The sequence below is a fragment of the Protobothrops mucrosquamatus genome, unplaced genomic scaffold (genome assembly GCF_001527695.2).
Source record: "Protobothrops mucrosquamatus isolate PMUCROS unplaced genomic scaffold, P.Mucros_1.0 scaffold_5, whole genome shotgun sequence".
Taxonomy (NCBI): Eukaryota; Metazoa; Chordata; class Lepidosauria; order Squamata; family Viperidae; genus Protobothrops; species Protobothrops mucrosquamatus.
This window is the reverse complement of record NW_015386081.1, coordinates 956,317-982,333: the sequence shown is the minus strand read 5'-3', so window position 1 is coordinate 982,333 and position 26,017 is coordinate 956,317. Positions and strand designations below refer to the sequence as shown.

The following is a 26,017-nucleotide window of genomic DNA, read 5'->3' as shown; positions in this document are numbered from 1 at the left end:
CTTGTTTGGTCCGTAAGGCTCTGGAGGTCAAGTAGCTCTTCAGTCACATTTATTTCATCGTCCACCCCTCTCAAAAAAATCAGCAACTGAGCTGTGTCAGATAGGTCTGTGCTTTCATCACAGGCTATTGAAAAGAAGTCAAAATCCTGTCCTTTGGACGTCAACTGTCTCTTAATATCTGATGAAATATCTTCAATTCCCCATGCTACAGTGTTACGAGCCAGGCAAATGTTGTCAAACTCTTGCTTCTTCTCGGGACAGATATTCTCAACCATTTTCATAACGCACTCTTTAATAAAATCACCCTCAACAAAAGACTTGCCATTTTTAGCAATTAACGTTGCTACCTCATAGCTTGCCTTTGTGGCATTTTCATTTGACTCACGGGCTCTTTTGAAAAATCGCTGTTGTGACATTAAAACCGCTTCAAGTTGCTTTAACTTTTCACTGCAGTTGGACCTACAGGAATCATAGCACAGCAAAATGTATCACAATGCAACTCTAGTTCCATGGAAACAAAAGGTATTTCAGTTACATTTCACTTACTGTTTACAATGTAACAAATCTAACAAGCCTGATATACTAATATCTACAGAAATACATAGGACAATATAGATTCTATGGAGAATTCTACGGAAGCATAGAATTAGGCAAAACCTGATTCACTGATAGAGAACTTAAAAATTTGCTAACTATAGTAAGTTTAAACATGTACCAAAATAGAAAAATCGAAGTCAATGCCTATTTGAAAACATCTGAAATAATTTTAATAGTACATAGAATACAATAATCAACTAATTATCCATGTTTTGGGGCACAATTTCAGGTGTGAGTGAAGCCCATTTTGGAGCTTTAGATAAAACTTTTGAGTTTTATCTCATAACCAAGTAATAGCTTCTTTTATAACTTATTTACAAATAACTAAAGTAATTCTAGTAATTTCTTTCTTTTTTGAAGAATTTTTTTTGGAAAGCAAAATACATCTTTTTGCTCTCTATTTTATTTTATTTTAAATTTTTAAGTGTAAACTACTTGCGTCAGGACTACCATGTAACCACAAGTTATTCCCTGACCTATCCCCAGCAATACAGCAAAAGTTTGCTATAATTCATATCTGTTACCAACCTGGCAACTGACTCTGCTAATGAATCAGACAGTCAGTGAATAAAGGTCAGTTATTATTCTTCGAGGACTATAGCACACCATGATGATTGATGACATCCAGATGTGACTCTAGTCTCGGTCACAAATAATTTCTTGCTGAAAGACCTTCAGCTTAATAGATTAATTCCATCTGTATTTATGGCACATATTATGAATGCATTATTAGTTGCAGCGGTAAAAAGAAACTGAGCAAAAAAAAATACCAGCCTTTCTCAAATCAGTAGAAATGCAGGAATATTGTACATATTTAGGTTTGAAAAAAAGGATATAAAAGATTTGTATGCAAAACTACGCTGCTCCGCGTCTACAGATTTCGGCAGAAATTATCTTGGAAATTTTGCTGAAAATTCAACATTTTGATCATCGCTATTTTTTTTCCTATAACAGTGCAATTTTTTTAAAATATCTCAATTTAAATAATTTTTAAAAATATCTAACATGGGAAACAATTTGGGTAAGAAATGTCAGGTTCACTCAAGCACAGAATTTAAGGGAAAATTTTTATAAAATGTTTTATAGATGGCATTTGGATCCTCAAAAATTGTCTTGCATGTACCCGAACTTGCAGCCAAAATGTAGGAGATGTGGTAATTTGGATGCAACTTATTATAAAACCACCTGTACATCCCTACAATTTCGGAAAACCTAATTCTAAACCACCTTGGAAGTTGTCTAAAAATTCTTTTTCTATTTTAAATGTGGCGTTAATAAGAATAACCCGTAGTACCTATTAGACCTGAGTTTTCTTTACTTGAACTACAACATGACATATTGTCGTCGTTCCTGTAACTAACGAGTTTTAACCTTTTTGGAGATATTACTGACTATGGATGATTGGAGACAGAAAGTTTCATATTTTGCAGAAATGGCAAAAATATCCGCATACCTGAAGGACCAGTATCAAGAGAAATTTATTTTGGTATGGAGAAGATGGATAGATTATATTCAGAGAAAATATGAAATGAACAATTATCATATAGCTTTTGATTTAATTATTGTTACTTATAAATATTTTTATATATAATTTATATATATAGTTTACAGTTAAGCTGATTGTATATTAAGAGTTACAGTAAGTTTATACTTGTTTATATTATGAATGGGTTGTTTGGGTTAAACTAGGATATTATGGGATTATTCCTGTACTCAGCTCTGGGAAGTCTGGGGGGGAGGGGGGAAGGGGATAGAAATTATAAAAATTGATGTATTTATATATTATAGGTAAATAATGGAATTGTATTGAAAAGAGGAGATGCTCGGCTGGTACCCCAAACTGCACTAGATGAGGTGGTTAAGAAGGGAGATGGGATGTAGGTAGGTGGAAAGGAGGAAGGAGGAGAGGTTGTTGGTCTAGGGCAGGGGTAGGCAACCTCGGCTCTTTTATGACTCGTGGACTTCAACTCCCAGAATTCCTGAGCCAGCATAGCTGGCTCAGGAATTCTGGGAGTTGAAGTCCACGAGTCATAAAAGAGCCGAGGTTGCCTACCCCTGGTCTAGGGGGAGGAAGGAGAGGAAAGTGAATGAGGGTGGAGGCAAGGCGGGGACTGCCGAGCGTCTCCGAAAATGTATTGAGTAGGATTATTTTTTTTGGCTTGTGTATGTAAATGCATCATATTGGTATTTGCTGTTCAATTACAAAAAATAATAAAAATTATATATATATATATAAAAAAAATCTCTTCCACCCTACTACCATAGCTACGACTGATAGGCGTTGTTTTAGTTTTCCTTATTCACAAAATCTAAAGTACACAACGTAACACCACTGCTTTTTCTTTTTTTTAGAATTAAATAAAAACGAACCCATGCTGATTTATTTGCTTTCTCCCTAACAGCCCCCGGCAACACTCACCACCTTGCGAAGCGCAACACCGAAAAGACAAAGCAACGGAAGGCGGCTTCCTTTAAATAAGGCTTCCCGGCATGCTCTCGGAGAAAAGACGCGGGAAAGGGAAGCCTAGCCACTCGACATCCGATAATGGCAGGAAAGCGCCGATAGTCGCTTTGTCCGCAGAGAGATAAGTCGTGCTAGCCCTTGACAACTCTATGGTAGAAATGATAGACGTTCCCCATGGGATCCTTAAAGGTTGTACGATGCCGGTGCCGACTCCGCCTTCTCTAAATAACAATGATGTCACCCGCGCGCTCTGAGCCGGCATCTTCGATTTGATCGGATAAGTCACGTGGGAGAATACAAAGCAGCTGTTTTGAGACGAGCGACCCTATTATAAGCTGAAGTTGGTGATTGGTTATCGGTTGTTCGTCGTCTAGTTGAATTCATAAAAGTACAATTCTTATGAAGCTGCGCATGGCAAATTTCTACGATTATTTGTTATTTACGAAATAAAGCGAAAAGATATAGGGAGCATGTTATTCGGTTAAAATAAGTCGGTCTAGGACAGGGGTAGGCAATCTCGGCTCTTTTATGACTCATGGACTCCAACTCCCAGAATTCCTGAGTCAGCATCTGACTCAGGAATTCTGGGAGTTGAAGTCCATGAGTCATAAAAGAGCCGAGGTTGCCTACCCCTGGTCTAGGACGAACTGTACTTTGAAAGGAGTAGCTTGGGGTTCCTTAAATTTCTTATTTGGTCGTATTTGCTCCAAATACGATCGTAGCTGTGCATCTAGGAAACTTACTGCAACGCGTGGATTGTTTAATCTTCTGTTGCTGTGAACTTGCAAAGAATGTTAAGATTGATTTAAAAAAACGTATTACACTGAAGCGTGCATGTGGTTTGCTGAGCTTTTTAAATAATGGTTACTAACGGAATTATTGTCGCATCAAAAATTGACCCCCAGATAATTGGAATCAGAACCAATACAGCCGAATTCCAGCCAAGTACTTAATATGTGGATATGAATAGTAAACTTCATATGATTTTTTTTCTAGAAAAGTTTTTTTTTGCTTACCCTTGATTCTGTATCTGTTCAATGAAAATTACACAATATGCATTAAATATTAAGAAACCAAAAACAACCATTCATCCTTAATTACTTTACAGTTTATAATGAAGAGAAGGTGATAGTTTTCTTGGCAGAAATATGGTGGGATAGTAACGGAATTAATTTTTAGGGAGTAATTTAGTGGCAAGCATAGGCAAGCTCATAAGCTAAAACAATTGCATGGCAACTAAAATCAAAATAGGTCAAATAGTATTTTTCCACTTGAGAAAGAATATTCTGTCAGAATTTAGCTACAAAGTTTTGCATGGTTTGCAAAAAGAACCAATGAACTGATCCTGGAAGAAATATACTGATATCTGAGGCAATAATTAGCAAACAGAAACTTGGAGAAATGATGCAAGCATATAAGGAATTAGAAAAAAAACTACCATATGACAATGGGAAATGGAAGACAGTAGATGGATGACATCAAAAAGATAACCTGAATGTTTCTGAAAGCTCAAAATTCCTGCTAAAGACAGATGGAGAGGGCAAGCACTTCTTATACAGTTTCCAGAAACTGAGCTTGATGTTAATGGTGGTACCTAAAAAGTTCTGTCATTCTATTGTATTTCTTCCGTATGATGCCTACACTACGATACAAACCTATATGTGTCTACTCAGGAATAAGCCTGAATAACACCAGTGGTACTTATGTTCAGGTAGGTGCATATGATTGTAGATGTAATTTTTAATGACACAGTCGTGTTCCTCTGTAGTTATTTGAATTAGAGACTACAATAAGAACTTTGCCTAAAAGCACACATGTTGTGTGATCCTATTGGTATGCTTTCCAGAATGGCATGAGTTTACCCAGAATACACAGGGATTCTTTCAAGAATAATATAGCATGCTGATTATTTATGCTTCCTTACTGGTTGCCTGATAAGGTATTTTAATAAATGCATCCATTATTAAGTAAATATGTGCACAGATAGTCCTTGACTTGTGGCTGATTGCTCAGCAATCGGTTGAAGCTATAACAGTTGCCCACAAAGGTATTTACAACCTGGTTCTGAAGCCACTCTTCTCAATGGTCATGCGATTGTATGTCAGGGGCTCAAGCTACTGTCCTGCCTTTATGGCTGTTTGCAGCATCCTGATCATGTTTTACAATATTTTTGCCCTAGCCTAGTATTTACTCTTGCCAAAAATGACCCGCAGTGAACAATTGGTTCACTTTATGACTGCAGCATTTGCTTTACAACCATGGCAGTCGCTTTATGACTGCTTCAAAAAAGGTTGTAAAAATGAATCTGGTCATATGGTGACCCACTCTATAACTGTCATGACTGATGATCGTAATAGACCATTACGGTTGTAAGTTGAGATTGACTGTAAAAGGATTTTCCCTTCCTTCTCCCCCCCCCCCACTATTTTCCAGATTGTCAAAATAAATGAATGAATGAATGAATAAATGTACTTTAGAAGGGCCTTGGAGCTGCTATCATCTAGTATATCTTAATAGAACTTAATTACTCTACAACAATTTCCTCCAATCTCTGATATCATTTGTAGGTCAAAATATCTAGTACAGACCATAATTTAGAAGCCAAATTCTGAATTTCCATGTTAGAATTAGGGTTCATTATCAGATGTTTGTGTGATTCTGTGAATTTATGAAAAAATAAACTAAGATTGTGTTTCCATTCTTTATTATTTATTTTGAGTTCTCTTTTAGTATTTTCATTTGCAGTTTCTTAATTATGTAGTATCACAAAAAGGCAGATGTAGACCTAAAATTTACATCCTGAAAAATTTGTTGCATTATATTTTGGAAGTTATTCATATTTGTGAATTGATACTGAGTTAAATTCCTGTCTCTGCTGTAGCATGTTAGGTTAGGATGGAAGAAGAGAATCTTGGACTTTTCATTGAATCCAATGGAAATACTTTATTTTCTGTTTTGTGGCATTTTGTTAAATCAATGCTGAGAACAAAGTTAACTGCTTGATATTTATGTACCAAAACTTCAACTTTATTCATTTTTATATTTATGCTAATATACACGACAAGTCTAACAATTACATCAGTATTGTATGAAACCACAGAAAACTAACATTAAGTCATGCACATATGCTATTTTGGTGTGTTTTTTGTTTTGCCAGCAAAAGGAATCTAATAGTAAACTTAGCCTGAACTGAGTGACTGTCATTTGAAAACAGGATAACACCGTAATTCGTCTTGTATTGAGTTCACACTGTACTATATCATTATGTGCGTGTTTGGGATTGCTTTTCCCTATAGTATCTCTGAACACTGAATCCCTAGGCTGCTTTTTAAAATAAAGAACAGCTTCTACAATTCACGGCTGTGAGCTGTGAGCTGTGAACTGTTGTGGCCAAAATCAAGTACCAAGCTGCAAATGTGAGTATAAATATGCTGCACATATTCACATTAGATCTATGTGGGGTTTGCTTGTTTTCCTTTTCTTTTTTGAAACTGATAAGAAAGCTGATTAACAGAAATAATATTTTAAAATGTTTGGTTAGAAAATTAGTAATTACAAATGTATTAACCAATCAAAAAATCAGAATGCTGAACAAGGCAGAAAGGAGGAGACAGAATCTCTTACTAATTCTATGTGTGCTTATTTTTTTCTTTTATAAATCAAAATATATTTTTTAAAAAGCAAATCAGGTGAGGAGAAAGGAGAGCGAAGAATCAATCAACAGTTATATTCTCATAGGCCCATGCAAGGCACCAGGTGCAAAACTCTAATTAATATGTTAGCAGCATGGAGAGGAAAGAAAACATGTAAGAATTTTATTTAAATGAGATTACAGGAAATAGTGAAAACCAATGCAAAGCAATGAAAGAGATGATAATGGAGCATCAGCGACACTTTTCTCATTCACAGTTAAATGATAAATTATTGCATATGGTTGGTCTAATATGTATTTACTATTTTATTTGTCAGAATTGATTTCACTGTTGCAACAAGGGTAAGGATGGTGATGATAGTTATATTTGCCACGTTCTACAGTAATCTATGTTACCTTCATAACTGATGTGTTCATAGACTAGGAAGCTCATTTATCCTAGAGATGAAGAATGCTCAAAAACATAGTGATCAATTGCAGAAAGAGGAAAGAAAAGAAAGAAAGAAAGAGAGAGAGAGAGAGAGAGAGAGAGAGAAAGAAAAAGAAAGAAAGAAAGAAAGAAAGAGAAAGAAAGAAAGAAAGAAAGAAAGAAAGAAAGAAAGAAAGAAAGAAAGAAAGAAAGAAAGAAAGAAAAAGAGGAACAGGAATGTATTTTGAGTGAGATCTTGATAGGTTTTAGGGGGAAGTAATTCAAAGAGGAGCAGAAGATTAAAATGTTGCACTGTTGCAACACAAACTCCTTTGTTTTATTGCATTGTGACATTTTATGCAGGTATGACAGGGATGGAAGTGGGACAGTGGTATGATTTTTACATTTTGAGAAAAATGTTATGTCCTCTGAACCCATCTAGTTAAAGAAAGGTGCTGAAAATAGCAATGTGAAATGTAAGACAAATGTAAAATTTTTAATTTGGGTAACAGAGAAAACACATTGCCTGAAAATGATTGTGGAATAGAATAGAATAGAATAGAATAGCTGGAAGGGACCTTGGAGATCTTCTAGTCCAGCCCCCTGCTCAAGCAGGAGAACCTATACTATTTGAGTCAAGTGACTGTCCAGTCTCTTCTTAAAAACCTCCAGCTGTTCCATTGGTTAATTGTCTTCACTGTTAGGAACTTTCTCCTTAGTTCTAGGTTGCTTCTCTTTGTCAATTTCCAACCATTGTTTCTTGTCCTGCTCTCTGGTGCTTTGGAGAATAATTTGACCCCCTTTTCTTTGTGGCAGTCTCTCAAATACTGGAATACTGCTATCATGCCACCCCTATTTCTTCTTTTCTTTAGACTAGCCAAACCCAAGTCCTGCAGCCGTTCTTCATATGTTTTAGTCTCCAGGCCTTGGATCATCTTAGTTGCTCTTCTCTGAACTTTTCCCAAACTCTCAACATCTTTTTTGTAGTATGGTGACCAAAATTGGTTCCAGTATTCCAGGTGTGGTCTCACTAGGGTTTTATAAAGCGGTACTAATACTTCACGTGATCTTGATTCTATGCCTCTGTTTATACAAGCCAGGATTGTATTAGCTTTTTTGGCTGCTGCTGCACATTGCTCATAGTCAAGTGATCATCCACTAGGACTCCAAGGTCCCTCTCACAGTTATTGTTTTGGAACCAGGTCTCACCTAATCTGTACTTATATCTTTGATTTTTCCTGCGTAAATGTAAAACTTTGCTTTTCTCCACATTAAAACTCATTTTGTTGGATGGGGCCCATTGTTCCAGTTTGTCAAGATCTTTTTGATTCCTGAGCTTGTCTTCTGGGGCGTTGGCTATTCCTGCCAGTTTAGTGTCATCTGCAAATTTGATGAGTTCCCCTTCTATTCCCTCATTTAAGTCATTGATGAAGATATTGAAGAGTACGGGGCCTAAGATGGAACCTTGTGGTATCCCACTGCTTACTTCTCTCCATGTGGATGTAGTGCCATTGAGGACTACTCATTGAGTATGGTTTGTCAGCTAGCTACAGATCCATCTGGTGGTGATGTTGTGTATTCCACCTTTTTCTAACTTACCAAGCAGTAGATTGTGGTATACTTTGTTGAATGTCTTACTGAAATCTAAGAATTATAGAGTTGGTTATAAAGTAAGTATGAGTTAGTAGTAAGGCTCTGAAGCCCTGCTTGGATTTGATTCCCAAAAGATTTCTTGGAATGCACATAGTGGCATGAATTAAACTCTTGTCTGCCATTTTTTAATATAATAACCATGCCTTTTTTGCAGGGTTGCGTGGCAGCTGCTTTAAAGAGTTCCTGTCAGCCTTGTGAGTGCTAGCTCTACCTTTATTGTAAGGTTCCATTAACAAAATTTTGCAAGTCTGAAAGAGTAGCAACTGCTTCTGTCACCTTTACACTTCAAGAAACTAGGGAAGGTTTTTTTCTGAGATGTTTATCGCATCCACATTCCTTCTACAGGCTCAGCTGCCACTTCTCTAACTGATGTCTAGTCTGTGGTTCTTCCACCTGTCCCCCAAAGTCATTGCCACATACCATTACTGTTACAGAGAAGACCTCAAGGCAGCAAACATAATGCTTCCTTTCCACAACAACCATGTAAGGTAGATTGGGCTTAAGGAGAATGATTGCCTGATGTCACTTTGGTTTCCCATTAAACAGTTAAGGGATAAGGTTGAGTTTGAAGTTTGTAGCTAGAAATTTTGCTTCAAGCCAATAACAATGTATGGTTTGTGAGAATAAGAATTAACCATTACAAACGATGTCATTCCTCCTGTTTTATTAACTACAGTATTGCCAGTATTCTCTTTTTAAAGTGTTTTAATATCATACAATTATTTTAATGTTAGGGCTTTATATTCTTTTTTTTTAAGCACGGCTCCTCATTTAGTGACCAAGTTCCATTCCAAAGACCAGGTTATTAAACAAAATATTTGTTAATATACAGGGATGGAGGAGGAGAGAAAGGGACTTTGAAAATCACTGGTTGCTGCTGTCTCACTTAGTTAAAATTCTCTTGTACCGCTGTAAAGGAGTTACTCTTACACTAGTGCGTGTTGAAATTTGGTTGTAAATGCATGCATTGGTTGGAAAATGATTTTTTAAATAATTGTTTATTACTGTTGTATTTGCAAATGGTTACTAACCAAGGAAATTGCAAGGAATGGGTATATGGTCTTGTTTTTGGGCTGTATTTTTCTAAGCCCCCTAGAGCTGTTAAAAGCTAGGTAACATGTCAATTTTCTAAATAAGGTTGATTGCCTCATCTAGCTCTTTGATTCTTCCCAGAAGGATTCAAATGTTCTGAGGCATTCCTGGTAGGGAGTGGTGGTGGTGGTGGTGGTGGTGGTTATGAAATCTTTTTATCCAGGTTGTCTTGGAATGAGAGATTTGTAATGGTAGAATGAAAATGTGAGGAGAAGCTTCCTGAAGTGATGACGCTTTAAAAATTTGCTTTAAACAGACATTCAAAAACTAGATTTGTTCATGCATTCTAAAAGAAAATTATCAAAAAAACCCCAATTAAGTGCACATTATAAATATCAAAAAGGCACAAAGGAACACTAACAATCACTAATTTTTAACGTAGACAAAAAGACTACTGCTATTGGTTCCAGCAGTAAATTCCTTTCAGTCCATGAATTTATTTTATTGTTGTCCAAGCTTGCTATCTTTGAATCAGGAATGATTTTGTATACTAGTACTGGAAGTGGGAATGTCTGACTAGCCAAATTTTAGCTGCTAGAACTCCCTAAAACAGGAAATGGTAGAATTGATGCAGCATTTTTATTATTGCAGATTTTTGAAAAAGCAAATTATAATTATGTTTGCTATTTTGACCACCTTCATATTATTGGTGCTAGATTATAGGGATTGCAAGTGAAATTGCTTTGTTGAAGTCTCTCCAAAGGCAAGTGATGCAACTTGTTACACATTCTCCTGTCTGAAAATGAATGCCCCCTAGTTTTAATTAAACATTCACCCTGAGGTGTAGATGAAAGCATCACTTTATTAATCATTCCAAGAAGGATGGGCAGGAAAATAAAATATTGCAAGCAGTTTGCATAAGGGTAAAAGTTTGCTGGGCAAGGAGAGGCCCACTTTGTCCTTTTTTTGTTCCCCACTCAGAAGGCAAATTGAACAACTGAGTTGGCCAGGTAAATAAAAAGACAATACAATACCTATTTTGTCTTTAAAACTGTGCTGCCAGGTTCCATAATTGGGCCTCTGAGAACATGTGAATAATACCAAGAGTTCTAAGCGTTTAAGTAAAGCTCTTGGAGATTTATTATCTTAACATTTGCTTAGAAGAAGTAAGATTAGCCAGAAGGTGAAATAACTAGACATTGGAGAGGTTGAATCAGTCAGACTGAAGTAAGTTAAACTCCAGTATCTCAGTATCATGTATGAATAGGCAGTGTTGAGTTTCTCAGTAAAAATTCAAACCCAGGTAATACATATAATTTGATTGGACCGTTCACATTGGTTTATGTTTTGGAAGGATACTGTTCAGGACAATCTAGGTCCATTCGTTTTATTTTCTGTGAGAGACTTGAGGCATTGTGCTAAGCCTAAAATGGCTTAATGATGATTTGCTGAATTATTGCACATTTGACTGGATTTACATGACATACTAAGCCAGGGATGCAGAAAATGCAACTTGGAGATTGCATATCTTTTATGCTCCCTTTGCTCTTGAGCAAAGGACCATAATAATCACATACACACTCTTCCCGTTAGATTCATGGGAATGGATTAAGTGGCCAAATGATTAAGTATTCTATGGGCTTAAAAACATCTGGACCTTCTTCCCAAGGGTCACAACCACACCCAGATGGTCTCAACATGCTGTGCAAAATCAGATACAATCCTCAGCTGGTGGAAGTTAAATACTGTATTCCTGTGTGACTGTAATGTGACTTATTTGTGCCTGGCATAAATCAGTGTGTGACCCTGGTCATACTTCATAAAAGAATTAAAATAATAGATTGTCCAGATAAATGTCTTGATTCTAGAATACAGCTTTTTCCTCACTGTTTCCTAGAATGAGGCCATTGCAGTCAGTCTATCATAACTGAAAAAAATATATTATGTACTATTTTTTTAAAAAGGCAAAAAAAATGCTCAGAGCTAACAACTTCATCTGAAATAGTTCAACTTCAGTTTAATCTGCTATAGCCCAGGTCACAAAACACTTTGCACAGATAGAGTATATTGTCATTTTTTTTCTTTCCATTCACTTGTGTCCAATTCTCATAAACTGCCTGGACAAGTCTCTGCAGTTTTTTGACAAGGTTTTTCAAAAGTGGTTTGCCATTGCTTGCTTCCTAGGATGAGAGAAATTGACTAGCTCAAGGTCAGCTGCTGGCTATATGCCTAAGGCAGGACTAGAACTTAGTCTCCTGATATCTAGCCTGATGCTAAACTGCCTCTCCTATCCTCAAATATTTAAGCATTAATATATGATTAGTTTACCCTGTCTTAGAAAAAGCCTAAAATAGTATCACCATTTTGTGACAGTAAAGCACATAAGCAAACATAATATAAATGAATAGTAACTGGATATTATTTTAAGCTTCGCTGCACAATAATAAAATTGGGAAAGGTGATAGTGGAAAATATAGAAGCTCTGAAAAAATATGTGGATTTAATATTTTGTGGCATTATGTATTGCATAATTTTACTCTTTTACGGAAGTTCTGTTTGTTGAAGCCTGCAAGTCATGCTAGAAGTAGATTCTCAGATGTAAAAGGCATGATCTGCTGCCCCATGCTAGGGGATAGTAATAGGGAAAGTGAGCTGTTGCCTTTATATACTGCTTTAGGCTTTCCATTGGCAAGGCATTTGATTGGCCACTGTAGAAAATAGGAGACCAGTTCTGTTAAGGGTTGTAATAGGCTGTTTCTTAGATTCTTAATCCAAGAGATAACCAAGAACCCAAGGGAATCCTACCAATCATAATTTCTTTCAAATGAGCTGTTTCCTTGGTGTTGTGTTTCTCACATTAAAGCTGCCATGAAGGTACTGTGTAAATTAACAATCTGATTCAATCATTTATATCATTTTGGAGCTGTTAGTATTGGTATTAATGTAGGGTTGATTGCCCCATAATATGAATTTGTTGAAATACTATTCAATTCTATGTTTTATGACTATAAGTAAGAATAGTGGTGTACATCTGAAGTTGGGTGTGTCAGTAAAACATCTACTCTGACTCTGACAGGGCATATGTACAAGCTAAGATAGTCCAATCTGGGTGCATGTTTACATTGCATTGTAAGCCCCCCAGAGTTGTCTTGAATTGTGAGATAGTAGCATATAAATTTAATAGATAGATAGATAGAGAGAGAGATAGAATGTTTACTTAGAAATGATGCTTTTTAACATCAGTGCAGCTTACTCTCTGAAACAATAGTAGAGAGGATAATTATACCTGTAAATCATTTTACAATACAATCCCATATGATTTCACTGGGGAATAACTCCCAGTGAATCAGTCTTGTATTCATATCTGGGAATATAAAGCAACAATTAAGCAATTACGTTTCCTTCAATTCTAAGAATTCTCTTTTAGAGACTATTTATGCATTTATTTATTTTGTATGGCAAGTAACTCTGGGTGGTGAACAATCATAAAATAAATTAACAACAAATTGCCATCATAATACAAAATTTAAAATGTATGCAGCATCTGAGGAGAATGTTACAATCCATGGTTGTTAAAACAAGCAGGAGATTGGGCTCTTCACACACTTGGGGCCCAGGTCCAGGCACTTAACCAGCTATTTTGGGCCTTACAAAACGCCAGCAGGGTTGGGGCCATCCTGATCTCCAGAGACAGAAAAGGCATACCTCCTCTGACTTGGCGGCTGTGTTCCCCTGCTGATGGAAGCTGGAGCATGACAAGGTAGAAAGATCTGGAAAAAGATAGTCCCTCGGGTAACCCGGTCCCAAGCCATGAAGTGTTTTAAAGGTGGCAACCATCACCTTAAATTGAACCCAGAAGCACACTGGCAGCCAGTGCAACTTATGAAGTAGTGGTGTTACATGGGTTGAGTACCCAACATCATTTATTACCTGTATAGCTGCATTCTGCACCATTTGAAGTTCTGAATGCTCTTCAAGGGCAGCTCCATATAAAGTGTATTGCAGTAATCCAGATTGTATTGCAAGCCCACCCTTCCCTGCTAGACAACAGTGTGAGAAGTAATGAACTCATTGTATCATAGGCATCATCATGCAAATAATGTGAGTTACATAAATTGCATCATGCGCCTATTTCCTTCTTACAAATACCCACAGATGAGATAAAGTAAGGGAATGTTTATTTTTCAAAACTTTATTTTTCAAGGCAAATTTGGTTTTGGGGTTTTATACTATTGCATGTTATTCTGTTATATTTGTCAATTGGAAAAATGGTGTATTGTTTTTATAACGTTAGATGCATCATCAAAGTAGTCTTGACCTCTAATGACCAAATGGACCAATGCCTGACTCATTTTTTTATAGTTAAAATAAATCACTATGGAGTTTATGGTATGTTATAGGTTTAGTATGGAAACATATTTTAGTTTTCTAGTTATTTCTGTCATTCCCTTGTTTACCCAAATATGGCACAGGTTGACATTTAAAAATTATTTTCATTAACTGATTTACTTCTGCATTCTGCAGATGTGGAAACTCCAAAATAAGCATTATACGACTTAATGGTCTCAGGATTTTTGTTAGTTCATTCTGAATTACCTGTGACATTGTGGTTATTTTTATAGCATTGTCATGCCATAAATAGATAGCTATGGATTCAAGCCAACAAGTTAGTAGTTGATAAACTTTGAAGAAATTGATATTTTTATAGCCCTATGAAAAGCATTAAGTAACATTAGTTGTTATGGACCAATCAAAACACTTTTTAAGGACTAAAGGCAGATTTTTGTAAGAAGCAAGATGTGCTAGTTTGGACCATGTAATAATACAAAAACTGAATTTGCTCTATTGCTTTTTAAATATTGTGGTTTGAGTTGTCTAATTTCATCTTGGATTGCTATTTAGATTCGCTGATTGCATCATTCTTCATACGTACAAACAGTAAATCTCCAGGGCAAAGCTGAATACTCTTCCTCTACCAACAGAGGTATAATAATGGTATATTTAAAAGAAATCTCTCGAAGATACAGGTACTGGAAAGAGATACGGTATTGGGTATAAAATTCAGCCACTTTGATGAATGAAATACCTGGCTGTAAACAGGTATTTGTAATTTGGGTTGTCGCATTATACTCTCCCTTTGTGAGAATTTATTGCAAAATATGTTGAGAGATTTTCTTTGGGGGGGGGAATCTAAGAGAGCTTGCTGTACTTCTTATCTGATTGTGGAATTGTATTTTCTTCTAGCAAACTGGAAAAATAATTCAGAGGAGGCCTAAATGCAAGATAAGAAAAACAAAACCTGTTTAGTGATCTGTGCACCCAGCTATGTTGCTTAGTTTTTTGAAGTGGGCATTAACAGAGAGAAAAAGAAAGAAAAGAAAAAACGAGTGAACCCTCAGAGGCTGCACAGGAAGGTCTAACCCTTTTCTCTCAGCAGCAAGAGAGTTACTGCTGAACAGTAAAAGCTGTTTCCAAGGATTACGCTGTGCATGCTTGTCTGCTTAGTAACAACCCATTTCCTCAGTCAAGAGACTCCTAAGTGACTGCTTTAGAAAGAGAACAGGTAAGCAAACATGAGAAGTATTTTTTTTTCTGAAGAAATAAAATTGTGCAGAGCTTGGGATAAGCACTTAACGTTTCTGATCAGAAGAGCTCTCTGCTCAGTTATGATTTATTTATGCCTGGTTATTTTTCCAACATGCTTAATGGTATGCTGATCAACTTTGAGTAGCCATTCCAATAGGAAAGGTATTGATGATTAAATGTTATGTAGATTTAAAAGGTAAAAGCCACCAGGCACGTAGAGGGTGAGGAGATTGGTGCATCTCTTCAGTGCTCAGGTTTAAAATTACCAAGTAATGCAAGTCGCCGATGCTCTGACTTTGAATAACTGAAGGGCAATTGTTCTCTCTGTGTGATAAAGACAGCAAATGTACAAATCAAAAACTAGATGAGATCATATTTAGGTAGCTGATCAAGAGGTAAAAGTTGGAGAGTGTGCGTGTGCTTGTGTGTAGGTATGTGTGTGTGAAAGCTGCTTAATGCAGTAACTGCATATATCTTGGCTTTGCTGTGTTATGTCTGCTATATTAGCAGTTATATTTGGATTGCTGCTGCTGCTATTGCCATTGCTCCTTCTCTTATCTAAAAGGCCTGAAGGTCATAATCACCTGACTTGTCCCTTGTCCAGAAGGTTTGTTGATTTGGACCAATAGGCTAATTCAATTGTTTACTTGTTTAAACTATCTCTATCTTTGTACCGAACCTGTCACATATGTTTTTGGATGACGGCTTTTCCCCCTGTATCACGTTCGTTCAAGCTTTCAAAGACCTACCCATTGGTGAAATACACCCTAACCTAATTTTGACACGTAGCAATTCCAGGGACACCATTTCAGATACAGTTGTTAGGCAGAGACGAGCGTAAATTAGAGCATATTTCCACAGACTGCTTTTTAATTTGTCCTATTAAAATACAAGTCCCCACAAGGGCATTATGCATTTCTATTCTGCATCACAACTCCAGCTGTCAGCACCAATGAATCGTACTATAGAGCTGCCAGCTGTCAAGAAAAATCATCTTGCTTAAATTATTTTAGTTTAAAAAGGAAGCTTAAATAGTTTACAAAAGAGAGTGGTTTTAAAAAGGAAGCAAACGTTGGAACAACTGGTAGAAATTGAATGTGCAAAATAACACAAAATATCTGCTAGGTCTTTTCTCCAATAAAGTCTAGCAAATTTTCCTAGCTATTGTCATTTTCAGATGCTGTGCCTGCTTGAATGTATGATAATAGTTTAGTAACACTTTGTACATTGACTTTATGTGTTTATAACGGCTACTTGATTTAATAAAAGAAGTTACCAGAAATAAATTGTTCTGAGCAGAATAGTAGAGGGGGAAGGAAGTGCTGAATTTGCTAGGATTTTTCCTCTCCTTAGCATTATCCCTCTTATGGAAGTGCATCAGCAAAAAGAAGTAAATATATGACATCAAAAGAGAAACACAAAATTTTCATATGCTAACTTAAGTACACTATGCACATTTAGAATGTACTATAATTTAGAAACTTATTGCTTTCCTAGCTTGCTTTTATTCTTAAGAGTGTTAGCCAGCATACACAGCGTCTCCCAATGTCCTCATAACAACAAGCTTGTCAGTTGGGTAGGTCTTTGAGAACGTGACTGGCCCAAAGTCGCAAAGTGAGCTCCATGAATAGTCATAGTAATTATTTATGATAATAAAGCATTTCTTTAAAAAGAGCACAGATGCATTAATAATACACAGCATTATTGTGCTTGCATTAACCTAATGAATGTTTTGCTTTATACAGTTAACAAGTTATTTTATATGAGAATGAAGCAGCTTGACATAAATCCTCCTTTGAACTAGCATGGCTAAGGCAAACTGTTAAAGAGATGTGTTAAAAAGGTGCAGTGTAACAAAATGTGTTGTTGTGTTGTCTCAGTCTTCCCAGATTCACAAGGGGAAGAATGCTCAGCCTGGGAATTTTTTGTTCAAAAATACAGAAGGGAAAACTTTATGCCACTCTGTGATTGAGTGGGGACTTGTATTTGGATTTTCCCAGTCTAAGTCTGACACAACCAATATGCTCAGTTAAGGTGTTGGACATAGAATAATGGAAAAGGTACCGATTAAGTGAACAATAAGTGTGTGCTGTGTGCTGCCCAAGTGCTAAAAACTGATGGGCAACTGAACAACCGCTGCTTTCCTCCTTGTAGTTCTTTACCCAGGCTGGTCTGCTCTTTTACTTAGAGGATGCTTTCAGCTAATGGACTGATTTCTCTTTAATGTAATGTAATGTAATATAATTGCCCTTTGTAAAATAAGAGTCATGGTAGTTGAATCCCCAATCTTCTACTTTTACTTGACGAGTAGGTAGCTATATAAATAAATTAGCCAAATCACTGGGTTTTTTCCTTCAGAGCCTTATTCTCCCGGTTATTTCCTATCATAGTGAACAAATTCTGGATGTCTACCCAATAATAAAACTGAAGTGTAACAAGCAGAATGTCTTGTTATCTGCTGTGTATCTTGATCTGGGCTCTGCTATATAGTTCCTGCATGTCTGAAAGACACCACACTGTAAAAGACCAGTGTATAACCTGACTGGAGAAATGTGTGAGGTAGCCCTGGTTGGGGAAAGAGAAGAGTGGGAGGGTTTTATCTAACAGTTAGTTACTTATTTCTATCTTCATCCTGAAATTTGATTTAGAACAATAATTGAAGATGTCCACCAGTTTACTCTTAAGAAATTTCTCCCAGGCTTCTAGACTGGCACTAAACTTTTTTAAATACAAAAGGATTGATTTAATTGTTTCTTTTTATTTTAAATAAATTTCTAAATCATCGTCACTGATGCTATAAGAATAATACGAATCAAAAGCAATGAAAAAGCCAATTAACTTGTACATAAAACCTATGGTAATCAGTACAATAATTAATACAATACCTATTAAGTCAGAAAATAATTTCACTTTGCTATTTTGATTGCCATCTTTGTATAGTTCACAGAATCTTCCATAAGATATTCCTGCTACAATTTCACAGCTTGGTGAAATTTATGGTTAATCACACGAAAGCGTTATAAAATTAAAAAAATAAGGCTCCAAGGCCATCAGATAAATTTGTTTTAAATGCTCAATGACTAGAAGGAATCATATAAATTGAATAAATAGATAATATGAAAAAATGATATCGTACATATTATGTGAGTAGGTCAGTAACACAACATAATTGCCCTCAAATTTCCTTTGTTTTCTTATTTAGATTTGTTAAGTGATAAGGACATCTTTAAAATAATGCTACTATGAAAAACATCATAATATTGAAAATACATTTTGAAAAAAATAAGATGCCACTATCTTAGGAAATTTATTAATTTTAAATGTTAGTACCTTGACAAAATTTGGGTTACCCATGTCAATTAACTGTTTTGTCTTTATTTATTTCCATATATTTTTTGATAGAATGAGATGCTAGATAAGAGCAAAATTTATATATCTCTTATCATTTCTTTAATGGGCAGTGTGATATACCTGAATTAGGAAATATTAGGTTTGCCTCTCTGCTAATTCATACATTTTAGGTGAACTAAAGCTTTCTTTCCTACATTCATCACTTGCCTATTTTTCTTGTTGTTGTGAAAGAAATATTCCCATGTGAGTTTCCCTGAACTTTCTCTAGAAGAGCATGGAACAAATAAGATAGTAGCAATGCATATTTGAAAGAAAGACATTTAAAAACAAGTCTATGTCATATGTAATTCAGCTATTATTGTGCGGGTGTCATCTTCTTTAATAGCAAGAAATGCAATAACTTAGAACCGTGGTGGCGAACCTATGGCCCGCGTGCCACAGGTGGCACGCAGAGCCCTCTCTGTGGGCACATGTGCCGTTGCCCCAGTCCTAGGCCTTCAGCTGGGTTTTATAAAACCTTTTCGCTTTAGTCCTCCACCGCGGTGTGGGGGGGAAAAAGGTTCAATCAATCAATCAATTTCAACTTTTCGCGGAAAAAAAAGATCTCGCATGGTTGGAATTGATTGATTGAACTTTTTAGTCCCACCCAGTCTGCCGTTACCATCGCAGCCACGCCCACCCAATGGGCCACGCCCTCCCAATGGGCCACACCCACCCAATGGGTCATGCCCACCCGGCACCAGACGATACTTAAGTGGGTTTTGGGTTTCAGTTTGGGCACTCGGTCTCTAAAAGGTTCGCCATCACTGACTTAGAAGAATATGCATAAAAAGCCCCCACCCCATGAATAAGTCATTTTAATTGACACATTGACACAAATATAATTAATCATAAGAATAGTATATGTGTTACTAACTGAATGCTCTACAGATCATTTAATAAGATAAATAATATTAATATCTGAAACTATATTTACTCATAATTCTATACTTAAAAAAATTGATTATGTGCCATCAAGTTAGTGTCAAGTCTTAAAGATCGTATAGATTCCTTCATGACTCTCTACCACGTACCTTATATTTTTTAAAATTTATAATTTTGACCTGTCTCTCTCTGTCAAGTTCTCTCTCTCTCTCTCTCTCTCTCTCTCTCTCTCTCTCTCTCTCTCTCTCAAGTTCTGTCTATCTTATTTCTTTCATCCATCCATCCATCCATCCATCCATCCATCCATCCATCCATCCATCCATCTATCTAAATGTAATGTTTATATAGGCCTGAAGGTTTTTTTTTCTATTTGAAATACAGGGGACATTAAAATAGATGAATTGTGTAAAATTGCCCTCTAGTTTGTATTTTCATATTATAAATGAATGATTTTCAGAATATAAGAATAACATAAAAGAAATAGACCGACTTTTACAATATTCTATTTCCAAATGAAACAGAAAAATCTTTTGGAGATATCATTAACCAACCTATTCAGCCTCAGCATTTGATATAGAAGAGTGATATCTTCATATTCGATATAGTATTGATTTAACAGAAAATAATAATTAAGCTGAGATTTTGAAATAACAAGACTAACAGTTCATTTGCACATCTACTCTGTTTTAACACTGCACAGTGGAAGTAAAAGCTGATCATATGAAACATATTGAAGTATTTTACAAATATCTATAGTTTAAACATTTTAGTACAACCATAAAGGGCACAAAAAATATCTGGTCTGTCTCATTACTTTGGCAGCTTGGAAAGGATAAACACTAGCCCCATTTCCTCAGAATACTTGCTTGCTTGCTGTTAATGTAGCACCATTTTTGCATAATAAGTATTTCAATGCAAAAAGGAAATAAGACAATTCTAGCTATTTCTGGATAGTCAGCAGCCATCACTGCATCTGTTTTTGCCCAGCTGAAATCTGATTTGCCGAAAAACACCATAGATTTTAAAGGACACAAATAGCCAAATTATTGATTATTAATTAATTATTAAATAATTAAGATTATTATGACATATGTAACACATGTAACATCATTTTTTTTTGCTTTATGATAATGATTTTGAAAATTATCACTGTGAAATGAGCATTTTCTTTAAAAAACTCTAGGCAATTTTTTAGAAGAACACAGCCAGTTCTTACGTGGGAAATTACCTTATACAAAGCCAAAATATTAGTTCATATAGTATAATAATGTACATTAATTGTAAGCAGCCTTCCAAAATTTGTGTACATCTTAACTGTACTAAGAGATATCAGGAACCATACAAATTATATCCCCAACCATCCTCTTTAATCTTCTGTTGGGTCATGTCACAAAATGTTCATCCCTAATGTCAGTCCATAATATTGTTGAATATTTTTTGGTTTTGCGTGGTGTGTAAATGTAATCATTCTGGTGTAGTGTCATGTACGAACTAGGCCACTATAATTTGTTTAACAAACCAGGATTTAAAAATCTTGGCTTAGTTTTATTCATCAATGCAGTTATTACAGTAATGTATTCAGCAGGCAATCAGGGCCTATACTAGCCAGGTATATATCCCATTATTCTGTGTACTTAATTCCTTGTATATACTAAATTCTTAGGTATATACATGATCATTTAAGATTTGAAGACAAATATGCAAAATGTGTCCAAATGTGATTTTCTGAATGGTACTGATGCTTTTTTCCTTCTCTTTATGTAGGTAGCATCAGTTTTGTACATAACTTCTATATAACTGTACCAAGGAATGTAGTATCACAGAAGATTTCTTTTATAGGAATTGTTGTCACAATAAAGCCAGACATGGCAAGGGTAAGTATATATAGTTATAGTTGTTTAATAAGTTATGCCTTGTACAGGTTAAGTGACTTCAGAGTTTTCATGCTTTAAGAATGGTAGAAATTTGGATAAATTGTCTAGCTCCTGTTGATTGATGGGGCTATAAAAAGAATTTTTAATAAATGAATCTAATTAACTAAATCATTTCTTAATCCAAAAGTATATTCTCAGCATTATTAGCATCATTATGTTTAATTAAGTATCCCTGACAGTACGTTCTTTATTTTTGAAAATTTAACACACTTGAATTGAATAATGTAGATAATAAGAGTAGACCATGTTTTGCTTTTTTTTAGTGATTAAAGTAGTCTACTCTGTTTCAATTTAACAATCTTTAAAACCTAACATTTCCATTTCATAATAGGGATATGACTAGTGTCCCTATTCTTCATTGTAACAGTCTATGTTCTGCCTACAGATTAGTTTTCTAATTCTGAGTATAGGTTGAACTCCGTGGTTTTTGTTGTTGTTATTGTTTCATTGCTATGTTGAAGTGAAAAGGAGATACTCGGGGCATAAATTGCTGTTGATCAGTAGTTGTAATTTAAAAGAAGCCGTTGCGCTTAAAAAGAAATGGTTTGTCTTGTTCAACCTTGAATTCCTTAATAAAATACATTTCATGTGTCTGCACACACACAGTGTTATGCAGGATGGGATTTCATTTTTCTCAGAGCTAGATAATTTAAAAGTTTTCAGGTTTTTATGCTGCATCCAGTACTACAATGTGTGTTGACTTCCATTAACTGAATTGTCACAATTGTGTAGGGATATAGAATCAGAGCAAATTATATTTGATCCCTATACATGACACAGATTGTCAAGCCCCTTCCCCACACAAAAATAGTCCTTTTGGTGATTCTCACTTATCTCTGATTTATGAACAAGTCAAAGGAAGAAATAGGATCAGTCACCGTCAGGAATCCTAAAAGTCTGTGGGGGAAAACCTTTGGAAAATAATATGTCCGGCTTATTAATGACTTGAAAAAGCATGAATAGCAAGGAATATCTATTGTAGACTAGCCTTGCTCTTTTTCAAAAAGATAATTCTTACTCTCCATTGTCTCAATTTTGATAAAATCTCAGAGCTGGCAAAGCACAAACAGGATCTCAGAGCCCCAAGAGAGATGTTACTTCAGCAACAGTCTGGCTCAAGCTGAGAGTGTCGAGAAAAGCTTTCCTGAGCTTTCAGTCAGTCTAATTCAGGCAAAATCCCATGGGGACTTCCTCTTCTAAGTAATCACACAAAGGAAGCCTAGGTAACAGGGAACTGGACGCTTTGTTGAAGACACCCAAAGGGGCAGTTCTGGAGGATTCAGATATCCATGCTGAGGCCATAATGGTTAAAGCAGCTCAGGGTTTCATGGCAGTTATTAGCTCAAGAGTTATAGCTGGCCACATGCCAGATTTGGTTTTTTTTATTAGGCAGTACTGTAGTGTGATCTGGAGATGAAGAATTATATATGTGTTCTTTGTCACAGCCATACTAGTTTTTGCTGAAATTTAGATGTATAGTTAACCATATTTGTGCAGGAGTGTGGGATCAACAAACTCCAAAGGATTCGATGAGACTTTTGGCAATTTTCTGGCTAGTATGGGGGTGCTTCTGTTGAAGAATTATTACTCATTTGCTAAAATGAATTGAGGGAAACCTGAAAGAAAGGGAACACGGACTTTAGAGAAAGACATTTGAAGGCAGACATTCCAGTTATGATCTGCCAACTTGAAAACTACATTTCCAAGAACAGTTTGTGGGTTTCCCCCCACACATATCACTCAAGGATTTATTACTCTAACAGGATAGTTAGGAAGAACAAGATCATGAGAATCTGCTAGTTTTCATTTGCTTTCATTTTTAAAAAATTGCAACAGGTGATTTACTATTATATTTGATTGGATACATTTATATTTTGCATTGCGGCTATGCTTGAATTCTGATAAACATTTAGAAAAATAGTACAAGAGTTTCAGACTGAAATGATATGAATATACTTACTGGTTGCTTCCCATATATTTTCAGATGGAAAGAAACACATAGGATATGATGAAATAGTTTAAATATGTCACATCCATATAAAGATTTCCTGGTTTATTGTAAGCTTCTTTTACCAAGGCATCATTCAGTTGCGGGAATCAACTCTCAGACTCCTTATCCATTCACTGAATATGCGAATTAAACAAGATTAGAGATCAAGAACCACAGGACACGGGTCTCATCTCTCTTGTCAAATGTGGTCCAGAGCACAAAAGGTTGCCATTAAAACAAAGGATGGAAAATGGATATTATTGAACTACAACTCCCAGCAGCCCTAGTTAGTATGGCTGATGACGAAGGATGCCATAATAAGAGAACCAGAAATCCCATACCTCTGCTTTAAATAGCTTGGAAATGTGATATGTCAAAGAATACGTATTATTTACTTCTGCCACTAAACAATGTGCTCAAACTTTACATTCTCTATTGGAAACATGTCACTGGGTATCTCTACAATTTCTCAGTTTGGTTGGCTAGTTTCTGAGAAAGGACTTTCTTTGGTCTGATGTTCAGAGAGGTTTGCAACCCACATATTAGCAGAATGAATTGTCTGCACAATTTAAAACCTTTGTGTCAATTTACTATCCTCTGACTTTTTCTCTCTCTAACACAGTGTTTAAGAGGTGGAAATCTCATTGTCCATTAATACTGTTTTCTCTCTAAGGAGTTATATTATCTCATAGTCAACTATCACTATGGTGATATAAATCTTGCTTTAATTATTACTTTCAGAGGCTACATAATGCTGTAAGATGCTAGTAACGAGGTGACCTGCGCCATCATAGTTATATGTGCTTCAAACTATGGCTGACCTACTAAACCGCAAATGCCACCTTTAAAAAGAATAATTTCCAAATTTGCATTTTTATTGAGACAGTGACAGCTAATGGGAATCATCCCAATGTAATTATATTTTTCTTCTCTCTGAATCTATTGCAGAACTGCTCTGGTTGTAAAGAAAAAAGGCCTGCACACAGTTTGTGTACTAACTGCAACAAGTGGCTTTGTAGCTTATGTACTGAAGAACACAGCCATAGCAAAGAAGCCGGAGGAGAACATTTTTTGCCAGTCTCCTTGAAGGGGTGTTCAGGTAGAAATGCTCATGTTTTTTCCCTTTCTTGTGCTGAACAATATATTTATGATTCACTTATAGGATCTGTGTATGTGGAGACAGAGTGCCTTAGCTAGTGTGACCATGGGGATGCTGCAGCGGTCATAAGTGTGAAAAATGGTTGTAACTCTCGTTTTAGTACTGTTGTAACTTTGAACGGTTGTAAAGTAAACCGTTTACTAAACAAAAGGTTGTAATTCGAGGACTACCTATATAAAGTAAAATAAATACTTTATATATTCTGGATTCCAATCAAACTAAATGGTACTATGGAATATGCCCTGGATTGACCTTGTTCCTAGGTAAGGCCATGTTGGGAACATAATTTTTTTAGTGGCTGAATAAAGCAAATTAAAATTATGCTCAAAACAGATTATCTTTTTTTCACTTTGTTGAAACAGGTTTACATTTGGTCTCCAGAACACACAGATGATATGATTAGAATAGCTCATGCAAATTAGCCACAAATGCAAATTTATTTTATTTTGCACAAATCTGAACAGCTTGCATGGTCTATTCCAAGTACAACAGAGAAAAAAGTGAATGAAATATAAATAGTAGTAGGGATTATGAGAGTAGGGAAAGATAAACAAAAGCAATGAGGAAAGACTTGAATTAGTAGATAAAGAAACCTGTATGATTAATGAGAACATTCCATGTTCTAATTCAATTCTATCTTATTAAACCTCTCTTATTCTTGACTATTTCACTTCTGGGACAAATGACATGGCTTTAGTCAACTAACAGAACTTTAACTCCTTGTGTCTCAGACCAAAGTCTGTATCATCCAAAATTCTACTTCTCCCAGTAGCCGAAGGGAAGTCTACAAGCAGCATTTCCATTGACAGAGGGAATTGGGGGCTGAGGGAGAGAATATCTGTGTTTTGAGTCTGCACAAGTAACATGTCAACTCTCTATACCTGATCTGCTATTTTATAAGAAGTAAGGGATGTCTAGAACTTCTATATCCTTCCTGAAAATTGCCAAAAAGGACAATCAGCAAAAGGGAAACTGAAAAAGGTTCTGAATTTCTGTAGACTCATCTAAACACTCTTTTTCTAATTCTGTTTTTTTCTAGCTCCTCCCAGAGGACAGGACGTACTGTATTTTGAAGGCACTGTACAAAGAGTCAGATTCTGCTCTTTTTTCCCTACAAACGTTTTAGTTCTAAATTGAAATAGTGGGGCATCATAAATTTATGATATTTGCATATGAAGGGTTTATGTGATTTACATATGAGTGTGAAATTTGATTGATATAAAAATACATGACTTCTGACAACCCTAGATTAATTGGGTTAACTTT

At 35.8% G+C, this 26,017-nt stretch overlaps 1 protein-coding gene and 1 non-coding gene across 2 annotated transcripts in view; one reads left to right on the top strand and one right to left on the bottom strand.

The window, feature by feature from the left end:
* The window catches only part of TRIM66 (tripartite motif containing 66), a 67,268-nt gene that overhangs the window by 7,439 nt on the left and 33,812 nt on the right, over positions 1-26,017 (top strand). Inside the window, exon 2 of the mRNA XM_029283306.1 lies at positions 24,475-24,776. Coding sequence (XP_029139139.1) covers positions 24,475-24,776 — 302 coding nt within the window. The remainder of the gene's footprint in view (positions 1-24,474; positions 24,777-26,017) is intronic.
* Positions 1,113-1,244, bottom strand: LOC114922330. Its single transcript, XR_003810382.1, has one exon. It is a non-coding gene; the product is annotated as a small nucleolar RNA SNORA3/SNORA45 family (small nucleolar RNA).